This window comes from Hyperolius riggenbachi, chromosome 10 (assembly GCF_040937935.1).
Source record: "Hyperolius riggenbachi isolate aHypRig1 chromosome 10, aHypRig1.pri, whole genome shotgun sequence".
Classification (NCBI taxonomy): domain Eukaryota; kingdom Metazoa; phylum Chordata; class Amphibia; order Anura; family Hyperoliidae; genus Hyperolius; species Hyperolius riggenbachi.
In genome coordinates, this window is record NC_090655.1 from 294,055,253 (window position 1) to 294,070,735 (window position 15,483).

The 15,483-nt window shown below is 53.6% G+C and overlaps 1 protein-coding gene across 1 annotated transcript in view; it reads right to left on the minus strand.

Annotated features, from left to right (window-relative positions):
* Nucleotides 1–15,483, minus strand: part of LOC137537310 (uncharacterized) — a 166,106-nt gene that overhangs the window by 92,822 nt on the left and 57,801 nt on the right. The window contains exons 7-9 of the mRNA XM_068259384.1: nt 4,210–4,332; nt 2,789–2,886; nt 223–370 (exon numbers count right to left, since the gene is read on the minus strand). Of these exons, the coding sequence (XP_068115485.1) occupies nt 223–370; nt 2,789–2,886; nt 4,210–4,332 (369 nt within the window). The remainder of the gene's footprint in view (nt 1–222; nt 371–2,788; nt 2,887–4,209; nt 4,333–15,483) is intronic.

Genomic DNA, 15,483 nt, shown 5'->3' on the forward strand with positions numbered 1-15,483 from the left:
TAACGTCTGTGTAAGTGCTGCCTCATTAGGATTCTCAGATACTGGCTATTTACACCTGTATTGTATTCTCATTACATTATTTCAGGATAGTGATCTTTGAAGATGACAACAATCTAATAATTCTACAAAGCATAACCCTAAATCAGGCCAGTCTGTGAGCAGCAATACAGCCACACCAGCAATAACCATCCACATTATCCTGTATTACTGCTGATTACTCACCTGTTCTGCCCTCTGTAACACTGTCCTCCTCTTTACTTGTCCTCATCATGCCTCCCTCCTCCATAGACTGCTGATCACTCCTCACATACGTCTCTTCTTCCTCCTCTTTACTTGTCCTCATCATGTCTCCCTCCTCCATAGACTGCTGATCACTCCTCACATACGTCTCTTCTTCCTCCTCTTTACTTGTCCTCATCATGTCACCCTCCTCCATAGACTGCTGATCACTCCTCACATACGTCTCTTCTTCCTCCTCTTTACTTGTCCTCATCATGTCTCCCTCCTCCATAGACTGCTGATCACTCCTCACATACGTCTCTTCTTCCTCCTCTTTACTTGTCCTCATCATGTCACCCTCCTCCATAGACTGCTGATCACTCCTCACATACGTCTCTTCTTCTTCCTCTTTACTTGTTCTCATCATGTCTGCCTCCTCCATAGACTGCTGATCACTCCTCACATACGTCTCTTCTTCTTCCTCTTTACTTGTCCTCATCATGTCTCCCTCCTCCATAGACTGCTGATCACTCCTCACATACGTCTCTTCTTCTTCCTCTTTACTTGTCCTCATCATGTCTCCCTTCTCCATAGACTGCTGATCACTCCTCACATACGTCTCTTCTTCTTCCTCTTTACATGTCCCCATCATGTCACCCTCCACCATAGACTTCTGATCACTCCTCACATTTGTCTCTTCTTCTTCCTCTTTACTTGTCCTCATCATGTCTCCCTCCACCATAGACTGCTGATCACTCCTCACATACGTCTCCTCTTCTTCCTCTTTACTTGTCCTCATCATGTCTCCCTTCTCCATGGACTGCTGATCACTCCTCACATTTGTCTCTTCTTCTTCCTCTTTACTTGTCCTCATCATGTCCCCCTCCTCCATAGACTGCTGATCACTCCTCACATATGTCTCTTCTTCTTCCTCTTTACTTGTCCTCATCATGCCTCCCTCCTCCATAGACTGCTGATCACTCCTCACATATGTCTCTTCTTCTTCCTCTTTACTTGTCCTCATCATGTCACCCTCCTCCATAGACTGCTGATCACTCCTCACATATGTCTCCTCTTCTTCCTCTTTACATGTCCTCATCATGTCACCCTTCTCCATAGACTGCTGATCACTCCTCACATACGTCTCTTCTTCTTCCTCTTTACTTGTCCTCATCATGTCACCCTCCTCCATAGACTGCTGATCACTCCTCACATAAGTCTCTTCTTCTTCCTCTTTACTTGTCCTCATCATGTCTCCCTCCTCCATAGACTGCTGATCACTCCTCACATACGTCTCTTCTTCTTCCTCTTTACTTGTCCTCATCATGTCACCCTCCTCCATAGACTGCTGATCACTCCTCACATATGTCTCTTCTTCTTCCTCTTTACTTGTCCTCATCATGTCACCCTCCTCCATAGACTGCTGATCACTCCTCACATACGTCTCTTCTTCTTCCTCTTTACTTGTCCTCATGTCACCCTCCTCCATAGACTGCTGATCACTCCTCACATACGTCTCTTCTTCCTCTTTACATGTCCTCATCATGTCACCCTCCTCCATAGACTGCTGATCACTCCTCACATACGTCTCTTCTTCTTCCTCTTTACATGTCCTCATCATGTCACCCTCCTGCATAGACTGCTGATCACTCCTCACATATGTCTCTTCTTCTTCCTCTTTACTTGTCCTCATCATGTCTCCCTTCTCCATAGACTGCTGATCACTCCTCACATACGTCTCTTCTTCTTCCTCTTTACTTGTCCTCATCATGTCTCCCTCCTCCATAGACTGCTGATCACTCCTCACGTACGTCTCTTCTTCTTCCTCTTTACTTGTCCTCATCATGTCTCCCTTCTCCATAGACTGCTGATCACTCCTCACATATGTCTCTTCTTCTTCCTCTTTACTTGTCCTCATCATGTCTCCCTCCTCCATAGACTGCTGATCATTCCTCACATACGTCTCTTCTTCCTCTTTACATGTCCTCATCATGTCACCCTCCTCCATAGACTGCTGATCACTCCTCACATATGTCTCTTCTTCCTCCTCTTTACTTGTCCTCATCATGTCACCCTCCTCCATAGACTGCTGATCACTCCTCACATACGTCTCTTCTTCTTCCTCTTTACTTGTCCTCATCATGTCACCCTCCCCCATAGACTGCTGATCACTCCTCACATACGTCTCTTCTTCCTCTTTACATGTCCTCATCATGTCACCCTCCTCCATAGACTGCTGATCACTCCTCACATACGTCTCTTCTTCTTCCTCTTTACTTCTCCTCATCATGTCTCCCTTCTCCATAGACTGCTGATCACTCCTCACATACGTCTCTTCTTCTTCCTCTTTACTTCTCCTCATCATGTCTCCCTCCTCCATAGACTGCTGATCACTCCTCACATATGTCTCTTCTTCTTTCTCTTTAACCACCGCACACTTATGTGTCACTTCTCCACCCTAAGTGCCCCAAAATGTGAAATAATTTAAAATGTGAACACAGATAACAGCACATCCAGAAGGATAATATAATACAGTACAGAGCCTCTGAAGACCCCCAGTCCCACCTACCTGATAATGGCCGAGGGGGGCGAGATCATCCTGTGGACAATCCCGGGAATAAAGAGGACCTGTACATCTCTCTGGTGGGTCTCTGTTACTGGATACACCTGTAGGAAACACACACACTGACTGAATACATTGTCTCTATGTGATTATCAGATGATGGGGGATCTAGGTGGACAATCCTGGGAATAAAGAGGACCTGTACATCTCTCTGATGGGTTTCTGTTACTGGATACATCTGTAGGAAACACACACACTGACTGAATACATTGTCTCTATGTGATTATCAGATGATGGGGGATCTAGGTGGGCAATCCTGGGAATAAAGAGGACCTGTACATCTCTCTGGTGGGTTTCTGTTACTGGATACATCCGTAGGAAACACACACACTGACTGAATACATTGTCTCTATGTGATTATCAGATGATGGGGGGTCTAGGTGGGCAATCCTGGGAATAAAGAGGACCTGTACATCTCTCTGGTGGGTTTCTGTTACTGGATACATCTGTAGGAAACACACACACTGACTGAATACATTGTCTCTATGTGATTATCAGATGATAGGGGATCTAGGTGGACAATCCCGGGAATAAAGAGGACCTGTACATCTCTCTGGTGGGCTTCTGTTACTGGATACATCTGTAGGAAACACACACACTGACTGAATACATTGTCTCTATGTGATTATCAGATGATGGGGGATCTAGGTGGACAATCCTGGGAATAAAGAGGACCTGTACATCTCTCTGGTGGGTTTCTGTTACTGGATACATCTGTAGGAAACACACACACTGACTGAATACATTGTCTCTATGTGATTATCAGATGATGGGGGATCTAGGTGGGCAATCCTGGGAATAAAGAGGACCTGTACATCTCTCTGGTGGGTTTGTGTTACTGGATACATCTGTAGGAAACACACACACTGACTGAATACATTGTCTCTATGTGATTATCAGATGATGGGGGATCTAGGTGGAGAATCCTGGGAATAAAGAGGACCTGTACATCTCTCTGGTGGGTTTCTGTTACTGGATACATCTGTAGGAAACACACACACTGACTGAATACATTGTCTCTATGTGTTTATCAGATGATGGGGGATCTAGGTGGGCAATCCTGGGAATAAAGAGGACCTGTACATCTCTCTGGTGGGTTTCTGTTACTGGATACATCTGTAGGAAACACACACACTGACTGAATACATTGTCTCTATGTGATTATCAGATGATAGGGGATCTAGGTGGACAATCCTGGGAATAAAGAGGACCTGTACATCTCTCTGGTGGGTTTCTGTTACTGGATACATCTGTAGGAAACACACACACTGACTGAATACATTGTCTCTATGTGATTATCAGATAATGGGGGATCTGGGTGGACCCCAAGTACTGCTCTCTCCTTTACAATGAAAGTCTCCCCTTACCCGGTGATGTGAGGGGCGGCTGACTCTCCATCATGGCGTCCTTGTAGAGGTCCTGGTGTCCTTCTATATACTGCCCCTCCTCCATGGAGAAATAGATGAGACAATGAGCCTCCTTATTGGAACCTGACACACAGAATGATACAGTCACCACCATACAAATCACTAGCTGTCACTGGATACTGTCCCATAATTCCTGCTAATGCTCAACTCACCCCGACAGCAGATCAGTGAGGATGTTGTGGGCGTCTCGTGTCTCTCAGATATCAGGGGGAGAGGTGGGGGCACCGCGATGGTCACCAGACTTCACAGAAGGGAGACTCTGTATGGAGAGACTGAAGGTAAGGTCATGTGACACTCCCAGAATCCTTCTCACCTCTCCAGTCATGTGACACTCCCAGAATCCTCCTCACCTCTCCAGTCATGTGACACTCCCAGAATCCTCCTCACCTCTCCAGTCATGTGACACTCCCAGAATCCTCCTCACCTCTCCAGTCATATGACACTCCCAGAATCCTTCCCACCTCTCTAGTCATGTGACACTCCCAGAATTCTCCTCACCTCTCCAGTCATGTGACACTCCCAGAACCCTCCTCACCTCTCCAGTCACGTCTACAGGGGGTGTCTATCAGCTTCATGTGACAGAAAGTGCACAGAATGTCCTCTAGACTAAACACTTCCCCACCTCAATACCAGTCCTAGGGTTGTGCTCACCAGTCCCTAAGGTCTCGAATTCGTTATTGAAATGAGGCTTAATTGCCTCAGCTGTGTGGCTGGGAGAGAAGGGGTTACTTACCCATAAGTCCGTTGTCTTCTATGCGTTCCCAATGTCTCGCACGCAACCTGTTGGACGCAAGACTCACTACCACACACTTCCTCCTTCCAACTTGAAGACGTTGAAGACGTTTGGAACGCATAGAAGACAATGGACTTATGGGTAAGTAACCCCTTCTCTCCCAGCCGCACAGCTGAGCCAATTAAGCCTAATTTCAATCACAAATTCGAGTCCTTAGGGACTGGAGAGCCCACCGCTGACCAGTCCTGCCCTCCCCCACTCGAATACCTATCCCGCCCTCTTCTCCCCCACTATGTGCTCCTCCCCCACCCCAATACCTATCCTCCCCTCCCCCACTATGTGCTCCTCCCTCACCCCAATACCTGTCCTCCCCTCCCCCACTATGTGCTCCTCCCTCACCCCAATATTTGTTCTACCCTTCTCCACTATGTGCTCCTTCCCTCACCCCAATACCTGCCCTCCCCTCCCCCACTATGTGCTCCTCCCTCACCCCAATACCTGCCCTCCCCTCCCCCACTATGTGCTCCTCCCTCACCCCAATACCTGCCCTCCCCTCCCCCACTATGTGCTCCTCCCCTACCCCAATACCTGTCCTCCCCCACTATATGCTCCTCCCCTCACCCCAAAATGTGCTCCTCCCCTCACTCCAATACCTGTTGTCACCTCCCCCACTATGTGCTCCTCCCTCACCCCAAAACCTGTCCTCCCCTCCCCCCTATGTGCTCCTCCCACACCCCAATACCTGTCCTCCCCTCCCCACTATGTGCTCCTCCTTCACCCCAATACCTGTCCTCCCCTCCCCCACTATGTGCTCCTCCCCTCACCCTAATACCTGTCCTCCCCTCCCCCACTATGTGCTCCTCCCCACCCCAATACCTGCCCCCCCCTCCCCCACTATGTGCTCCTCCCTCACCCCAATATGTGCTCCTTCCTCACCCCAATACCTGTCCTCCCCTCCCCCACTATGTGCTCCTCCCTCACCCCAATACCTGCCCTCCCCTCCCCCACTATGTGCTCCTCCCCTCACCCCAATACCTGCCCTCCCCCACTATGTGCTCCTCCTCTCACCCCAATACCTGCCCTCCCCGCCCCCAGTATGTGCTCCTCCCTTCACCCCAAAACCTGTCCCCTCTCCCCCACTATGTGCTCCTCCCCCACCCCACTATGTGCTCCTCCCCTCACCCCAATACCTGCCCTCCCCTCCCCACTATGTGCTCCTCCCCTCACCCCAATACTTGTCCTCCCCTCCCCCACTATGTGCTCCTCCCTCACCCCAATACCTGTCCTCCCCTCCCCCACTATGTGCTCCTCCCTCACCCCAATACCTGTCCTCCCCTCCCCACTATGTGCTCCTCCCACACCCCAATACCTGTCCTTCCCTCCCCCACTATGTTCTCCTCCCCTCACCCCAATACCTGTCCTCCCCTCCCCCACTATGTGCTCCTCCCTCACCCCAATACCTGTCCTCCCCCACTATGTGCTCCTCCCCTCACCCCAATACCTGCCCTCCCCTCCCCCACTATGTGCTCCTCCCTCCCCAATACCTGTCCTCCCCTCCCCCACTATATGCTCCTCCCTCACCCCAATACCTGTCCTCCACTCCCCCACTATATGCTCCTCCCCCACCCCAATACCTGTCCTCCCCTCCCCCACTATGTGCTCCTCCCCTCACCCCAATACCTGTCCTCTCCTCCCCACTATGTGCTCCTCCCCCACCCCAATACCTGCCCTCCCCTCCCCCACTATGTGCTCCTCCCCTACCCCCAATACCTGTCCTCCCCTCCCCCACTATGTGCTCCTCCCCCACCCCAATACCTGCCCTCCCTTCCCCCACTATGTGCTCCTCCCTCACCCCAATACCTGTCCTCCTCTCCCCCACTATATGCTCCTCCCCTCCCCACTATATGCTCCTCCCTCACCCCAATACCTGTCCTCCCCTCCCCTCTAAGTGCTCCCCAACTTCATACCTGTACTCCCCACCCCAATATCTGTCTCCCCATCATATGACTTGTATATTCTATAAGTTATAATAATGTTGGTTTAAGTGAAAATATTGGAATAAAAGTCTCCCATCACCTCCTGTGCTGCCAGTCCCAGCAATGTCTTGTCTCCATTTCCTGCCACTCCCCTCCCTTCCTGTCTGTGCGTTCCAGCCCATCTAGCCTCTGCGTTCCAGCCGCTGGAGGGGAAAGCTTGTGGTCGCCATCTTGTGGTCAGTAAGCTAACTGCAGCCTCTATTATGCTTCATGTGAAGAGGAAAGAACTGAAGACCAACGAGGCGAGAAAGGGGCGGGGTTATCCTGTGTACGTATTTATTGTCCAGCGCTGCGTAACATGTTGGCGCTACTGCAACCCTGCGCAGGCGCACTAGCGGCTCTCCGTTCAGGCTAAGACAGAAATAGCCGACCCTGATCGATCCACTCTACAGCGCAGACGCAAAGGACTCGCGAAGTAGAGCGGATACGATGGGGCTAGAGAGAGGCTAGTACGCCTGCACAGGAACGCGGAGGGTAAATATTTACCTCACCACTGTTTGCGGGGTCCCAGCGCTGGATTGCCAGGACGGAGGAGGACGGGGAAGCTTCAGGATACTTCCCCAGAGGCTTCCCCCTCCCGAGGTACGTGTCCCCCAGAGGCTTCCCCCACCCGAGCTAAGTATCACCCAGAGGGTTTTTCTTTCCTTACAGGTTTTCTTTGAGGTGGAAGTGAAGATACATAGGAAAAAAGGTGATGACTTCCTGGGGCTTCTCTCCGCCCCCTGCAGCTGTCCTGTCACTCGCCGGTCCTTTAAGATCCTCCGGTCTCCTGCCGTGGCTCTGTTTCTTCACTGCTGACAATGAAGTTGACAACCATGGTGCCCGCGTGGGCCTGGCTGCAAGCATCCTCATTTGCACGTCAGTGGCCTGGAGTGAGCTGCGCAGGCTCAGTACCAGAAAATGTCTTCTGCACAGTACACTGACGGTAACAGGAGCAGGAACAAGGATGCGGGTGGCTAGGGCTTCACAGGCACAGTGCCTATCGACTGGCAGAAGGGAAAGTGAGCCGCAGTGGTTGAAGAGAGGATCATTCCAGTATGTAGTGGGACAGGACGGCTGCAGGAGGCTGGGAGAGACCCCAGGTAAGTGAATCTCTTTCTTGTTCCACCTATTTTCAGTTCCTCTTTAAATGTTGCCTAATGTTGGAGCGCTCTAACCCATCCACACTGCACATGCATTCCACATTCACCCACTCTGGTAGCAGTACCAATATGTTGTTAGTAGTGTCTTCAAGGAGGGGAGACAGGAGGAAGCTGCAGGGCAGTTTCAGTGAGGGGAGACAGGAGGAAGCTGCAGGGCAGTGTCAGTGAGGGGAGACAGGAGGAAACTGCAGGGCAGGGTCAGTGAGGGGAGACAGGAGGAAGCTGCAGGGCAGTGTCAGTGAGGGGAGACAGGAGGAAGCTGCAGGGCAGTGTCAGTGATGGGAGACAGGAGGAAGCTGCAGGGCAGTGTCAGTGAGGGGAGACAGGAGTAAGCTGCAGGGCAGTGTCAGTGAGGGGAGAGAGGAGGAAGCTGCAGGTCAGTGTCAGTGAGGGGAGACAGGAGGAAGCTGCAGGGCAGTGTCAGTGAGGGGAGACAGGAGGAAGCTGCAGGGCAGTGTCAGTGAGGGGAGACAGGAGGAAGCTGCAGGGCAGTGTCAGTGAGGAGAGACAGCAGGAAGCTGCAGGGCAGTGTCAGTGAGGGGAGACAGGAGGAAGCTGCAGGTCAGTGTCAGTGAGGGGAGACAGGAGGAAGCTGCAGGGCAGTGTCAGTGAGGGGAGACAGGAGGAAGCTGCAGAGCAGTGTCAGTGAGGGAAGACAGGAGGAAGCTGCAGGGCAGTGTCAGTGACTGGAGACAGGAGTAAGCTGCAGGGCAGTGTCAGTGAGGGGAGACAGGAGGAAGCTGCAGGGCAGTGTCAGTGAGGGGAGACAGGAGGAAGCTGCAGGGCAGTGTCAGTGATGGGAGACAGGAGGAAGCTGCAGGGCAGTGTCAGTGAGGGGAGACAGGAGTAAGCTGCAGGGCAGTGTCAGTGAGGGGAGACAGGAGGAAGCTGCAGGTCAGTGTCAAGGGGGGGGGGACAGGAGGAAGCTGCAGGGCAGTGTCAGTGAGGGGAGACAGGAGGAAGTTGCAGGGCAGTGAGGGGAGACAGGAGGAAGCTGCAGGGCAGTGTCAGTGATGGGAGACAGGAGGAAGCTGCAGGGCAGTGTCAGTGAGGGGAGACAGGAGTAAGCTGCAGGGCAGTGTCAGTGAGGGGAGAGAGGAGGAAGCTGCAGGTCAGTGTCAGTGAGGGGAGACAGGAGGAAGCTGCAGGGCAGTGTCAGTGAGGGGAGACAGGAGGAAGCTGTAGGGCAGTGTCAGTGAGAGGAGACAGGAGGAAGCTGCAGGGCAGTGTCAGTGAGGGGAGACAGGAGGAAGCTGCAGGGCAGTGTCAGTGAGGGGAGACAGGAGTAAGCTGCAGGGCAGTGTCAGTGAGGGGAGACAGGAGTAAGCTGCAGGGCAGTGTCAGTGAGGGGAGACAGGAGGAAGCTGCAGGGCAGTGTCAGTGAGGGGAGACAGGAGGAAGCTGTAGGGCAGTGTCAGTGAGAGGAGACAGTAGGAAGCTGCAGGGCAGTGTCAGTGAGGGGAGACAGGAGGAAGCTGCAGGGCAGTGTCAGTGAGGGGAGACAGGAGGAAGCTGCAGGGCAGTGTCAGTGAGGGAAGACAGGAGGAAGCTGCAGAGCAGTGTCAGTGAGGGGAGACAGGAGGAAGCTGCAGGGCAGTGTCAGTGAGGGAAGACAGGAGGAAGCTGCAGGGCAGTGTCAGTGAGGGGAGACAGGAGGAAGCAGCAGGGCAGTGTCAGTGAGGGGAGACAGGAGGAAGCTGCAGGGCAGTGTCAGTGAGGGGAGACAGGAGGAAGCTGCAGGGCAGTGTCAGTGAGGGGAGACTGGAGGAAGCTGCAGAGCAGTGTCAGTAAGGGGAGACAGGAGGAGGCTGCAGGTCAGTGTCAGTGAGGGGAGAGAGGAGGAAGCTGCAGGACAGTGTCAGTGAGGGGAGACAGGAGGAAGCTGCAGGGCAGTGTCAGTGAGGGGAGACAGGAGGAAGCAGCAGGGCAGTGTCAGTGAGGGGAGACAGGAGGAAGCTGCAGGGCCGTGTCAGTGAGGGGAGACAGGAGGAAACTGCAGGGCAGGGTCAGATGAGGGGAGACAGGAAGAAGCTGCAGGGCAGTGTCAGTGAGGGGAGACAGGAGGAAGCAGCAGGGCAGTGTCAGTGAGGGGAGACAGGAGGAAGCAGCAGGGCAGTGTCAGTGAGGGGAGACAGGAGGAAGCTGCAGGTCAGTGTCAGTGAGGGGTGACAGGAGGAAGCTGCAGGGCAGTGTCAGTGAGGGGAGACAGGAGGAAGCTGCAGGGCAGTGTCAGTGATGGGAGATAGGAGGAAGCTGCAGGGCAGTGTCAGTGAGGGGAGACAGGAGGAAGCAGCAGGGCAGTGTCAGTGAGAGGGAGACAGGAGGAAGCTGCAGGGCAGTGTTAGTGAGGGGAGACAGGAGGAAGCTGCAGGGCAGTGTCAGTGAGGGGAGACTGGAGGAAGCTGCAGGGCAGTGTCAGTGAGGGGAGACAGGAGGAAGCTGCAGGGCAGTGTCAGTGAGGGGAGACAGGAGGAAGCAGCAGGGCAGTGTCAGTGAGGGGAGACAGGAGGAAGCAGCAGGGCAGTGTCAGTGAGAGGGAGACAGGAGGAAGCTGCAGGGCAGTGTCAGTGAGAGGAGACAGGAGGAAGCTGCAGGGCAGTGTCAGTGAGAGGAGACAGGAGGAAGCTGCAGGACAGGGTCAGTGAGGGGAGACAGGAGGAAGCAGCAGGGCAGTGTCAGTGAGGGGAGACAGGAGGAAGCTGCAGGGCAGTGTCAGTGAGGGGAGACAGGAGGAAGCTGCAGGGCAGTGTCAGTGAGGGGAGACAGGAGGAAGCTGCAGGGCAGTGTCAGTGAGTGGAGACAGGAGGAAGCTGCAGGGCAGTGTCAGTGAGGGGAGACAGGAGGAAGCTGCAGGGTAGTGTCAGTGAGGGGAGACAGGAGGAAGCTGCAGAGCAGTGTCTATGAGGGGAGACAGGAGGAAGCTGCAGGGCAGTGTCAGTGAGGGGAGACAAGAGGAAGCTGCAGGGCAGTGTCAGTGAGGGGAGACAGGAGGAAGCTGCAGGGCAGTGTCAGTGAGGGGAGACAGGAGGAAGCTGCAGGGCAGTGTCAGTGAGGGGAGACAGGAGGAAGCTGCAGGGTAGTGTCAGTGAGGGGAGACAGGAGGAAGCTGCAGGGCAGTGTCAGTGAGGGGAGACAGGAGGAAGCAGCAGGGCAGTGTCAGTGAGGGGAGACAGGAGGAAGAAGCAGGGTAGTGTCAGTGAGGGGAGACAGGAGGAAGCTGCAGGGCAGTGTCAGTGATGGGAGACAGGAGGAAGCTGCAGGGTAGTGTCAGTGAGGGGAGACAGGAGGAAGCTGCAGGGCAGTGTCAGTGAGGGGAGACAGGAGGAAGCAGCAGGGCAGTGTCAGTGAGGGGAGACAGGAGGAAGCTGCAGGGTAGTGTCAGTGAGGGGAGACAGGAGGAAGCTGCAGGGAAGTGTCAGTGAGGGGAGACAGGAGGAAGCAGCAGGGCAGTGTCAGTGAGGGGAGAGAGGAGGAAGCTGCAGGGCAGTGTCAGTGAGGGGAGACAGGAGGAAGCTGCAGGGCAGTGTCAGTGAGGGGAGACAGGAGGAAGCTGCAGGGCAGTGTCAGTGAGGGGAGACAGGAGGAAGCTGCAGGGCAGTGTCAGTGAGGGGAGACAGGAGGAAGCTGCAGAGCAGTGTCAGTGTGGGGAGACAGGAGGAAGCTGCAGGGCAGTGTCAGTGAGGGGAGACAGGAAGAAGCTGCAGGGCAGTGTCAGTGAGGGGAGAAAGGAGGAAGCTGCAGGACAGTGTCAGTGAGGGGAGACAGGAGGAAGCTGCATGGCAGTGTCAGTGAGGGGAGACAGGAGGAAGCTGCAGGTCAGTGTCAGTGAGTGGAGACAGGAGGAAGCTGCAGGGCAGTGTCAGTGAGGGGAGACAGGAGGAAGCTGCAGGGCAGTGTCAGTGAGGGGAGACAGGAGGAAGGTGCAGAGCAGTGTCAGTGATGGGAGACAGGAGGAAGCTGCAGGGCCGTGTCAGTGAGGGGAGACAGGAGGAAGCTGCAGGGCAGTGTCAGTGAGGGGAGACAGGAGGAAGCTGCAGGGCAGTGTCAGTGAGGGGAGAGAGGAGGAAGCTGCAGGGCAGTGTCAGTGAGGGGAGACAGGAGGAAGCAGCAGGGCAGTGTCAGTGAGGGGAGACAGGAGGAAGCTGCAGGGCAGTGTCAGTGAGGGGAGACAGGAGGTAGCTGCAGGGTAGTGTCAGTGAGGGGAGACAGGAGGAAGCTGCAGGGCAGTGTCAGTGAGGGGAGACAGGAGGAAGCTGCAGGGCAGTGTCAGTGAGGGGAGACAGGAGGAAGCTGCAGGGCAGTGTCAGTGAGGGGAGACAGGAGGTAGCTGCAGGGTAGTGTCAGTGAGGGGAGACAGGAGGAAGCTGCAGGGCAGTGTCAGTGAGGGGAGAAATGAGGAAGCTGCAGGGCAGTGTCAGTGAGGGGAGACAGGAGGCAGCTGCAGGGCAGTGTCAGTGAGGGGAGACAGGAGGAGGCTGCAGGGCAGTGTCAGTGAGGGGAGACAGGAGGAAGCTGCAGGGCACTGTCAGTGAGGGGAGACAGGAGGAAGCTGCAGGGCAGTGTCAGTGAGGGGAGACAGGAGGAAGGTGCAGAGCAGTGTCAGTGATGGGAGACAGGAGGAAGCTGCAGGGCCGTGTCAGTGAGGTGAGACAGGAGGAAGCTGCAGGGCAGTGTCAGTGAGGGGAGACAGGAGGAAGCTGCAGGGCCGAGTCAGTGAGGTGAGACAAGAGGAAGCTGCAGGGCAGTGTCAGTGAGGTGAGACAGGAGGAAGCTGCAGGGCAGTGTCAGTGAGGGGAGACAGGAGGAAGCTGCAGGGCAGTGTCAGTGAGGGGAGACAGGAGGAAGCTGCAGGGCAGTGTCAGTGAGGGGAGACAGGAGGAAGCTGCAGGGCAGTGTCAGTGAGGGGAGACAGGAGGAAGCTGCAGGACAGTGTCAGTGAGGGGAGACAGAAGGAAGCTGCAGGGCAGTGTCAGTGAGGGAAGACAGGAGGAAGCTGCAGAGCAGTGTCAGTGAGGGGAGACAGGAGGAAGCTGCAGGGCACTGTCAGTGAGGGGAGACAGGAGGAAGCTGCAGGGCAGTGTCAGTGAGGGGAGACAGGAGGAAGCTGCAGGGCAGTGTCAGTGAGGGGAGACAGGAGGAAGCTGCAGGACAGTGTCAGTGAGGGGAGACAGAAGGAAGCTGCAGGGCAGTGTCAGTGAGGGGAGACAGGAGGAAGCTGCAGAGCAGTGTCAGTGAGGGGAGACAGGAGGAAGCTGCAGGGCAGTGTCAGTGAGGGGAGACAGGAGGAAGCAGCAGGGCAGTGTCAGTGAGGGGAGACAGGAGGAAGCTGCAGAGCAGTGTCAGTGAGGGGAGACAGGAGGAAGCTGCAGGGCAGTGTCAGTGAGGGGAGACAGGAGGAAGCAGCAGGGCAGTGTCAGTGAGGGGAGACAGGAGGAAGCTGCAGGGCAGTGTCAGTGAGGGGAGACAGGAGGAAGCTGCAGGGCAGTGACAGTGAGGGGAGACAGGAGGAAGCTGCAGGGCAGTGTCAGTGAGGGGAGACAGAAGGAAGCTGCAGGGCAGTGTCAGTGAGGGGAGACAGGAGGAAGCTGCAGGGCAGTGTCAGTGAGGGGAGACAGGAGGAAGCTGCAGGGCAGTGTCAGTGATGTGAATGTGTCCTTAATATACTTTGATATACTTTTGTATAAATCTATTATATAGCTATAGGATTCACTCAATAGTTCACAAGTTTGTGTCCCCACCTTTAGCCTGAGCTCAGGTATTTTAATGGACAATTAAACAGATAAGAGACAATAGTCCCCTTTGGCTAAATGGTGGCAGTTTGATATAGATAACAATGATTATGGGTGTTTCTAGAATGTGCTGGTAGGATAAGTGGTAATGGATTAACTTGTTATGAAATGTTTTTTTTTACTTTTCCAAGTTGTATAAAGAGGTAATAAGTGAACAGTCAAGACACTCACATCTGACTGTTGGAGTAAGAAGGGTCTCTGTGTGACTTTCTTTCAAGCCTGCGGCCTACTTGTGGATCCGGAATCCACTAGTCAACTTGAGGCGATTGGCCTAACCTAAAAGAATAGACGTAGGCCCCCTCGAAACCTGACAATATTGGCGCCCGAACAGGGACCGAACAGATAATATCTACCTGAAGATCGTCTGAGGTGTGGGACAGTGGACAACAGCAGCAGGAGATCCGTCAACCTGGTAAGAACCTGCTTGACTTAGCTTCTATCTATCCCTGTCTCCTCTCTCTCACAGCCTCACACGGGAATCAGGTAAGTATATTACTGTCTCGAAAGATGAACCTTGACTAGTGGATGTATCTGTTTTGTTTGTACTGTTTGTTTTTATGTAATTGGTTTTATATGTGGGGTTGTAACAAATGTCATTTTGAAGTCACATCAAGTGGTGTCATTTTACTATCATTTGCAGTTGTTCAATGCTGTTTGTAATTGCATTCGCTAGAAGATTATAGAAGTGTGTTATAGATTGCTGTATTTTGTATTTCTGCTGTGTATTTGCATTTTAGCTACTGGTTTTTAGTAGGGATGGGACGAATCCACAATTTCTTCGAATCCGAATCCGGATCCGAATCTAAAAAGGTTCTCGAATATCTCGAACCTTTCGAATCCCGAATCTAACGAATCCTGCACATAAGAATTGTGCGATCCATGGTATAGTTGCCCGCAGTATAGGTACCCAGGCATAGGTGCCCGCAGTATAGGTAGCTAGGTAAAGGTGTCTTCAGTATAGCTAGCAAGGTATAGGGGCCTTCACTATAGGTTGCAAGGTATAGGGGCCTTCACTATAGGTTGCAGGGTATAGTGGCCTTCATTATAGGCAGCAGGGTATAGTGGCCTTCAGTATAGGCAGCAGGGTATAGGGGCCTTCAGTATAGGCCGCAGGGTATAGGGGCCTTCAGTACAGGCAGCAGGGTATAGTGGCCTTCAGTATAGGCCGCAGGGTATAGGGGCCTTCTGTATAGGCCGCAGGGTATAGGGGCCTTCAGTATAGGCAGCAGGGTATAGGGGCCTTCAGTATAGGCAGCAGGGTATAGGGGGCTTTAGTATAAGCAGCAGGGTATAGGGGCCTTCAGTATAGGCAGCAGGGTATAGGGGCCTTCAGTATAGGCAGCAGGCTATGGGGGGCTTCAGTATAGGTAGCAGGCTATGGGGGGCTTCAGTATAGGTAGCAGGCTATGGGGGGCTTCAGTATAGGTAGCAGGCTATGGGGGGATCCAGTATAGGTAGCAGGCTATGGGGGGATCAGTATAGGTAGCAGGCTATGGGGGGATCAGTATAGGTAG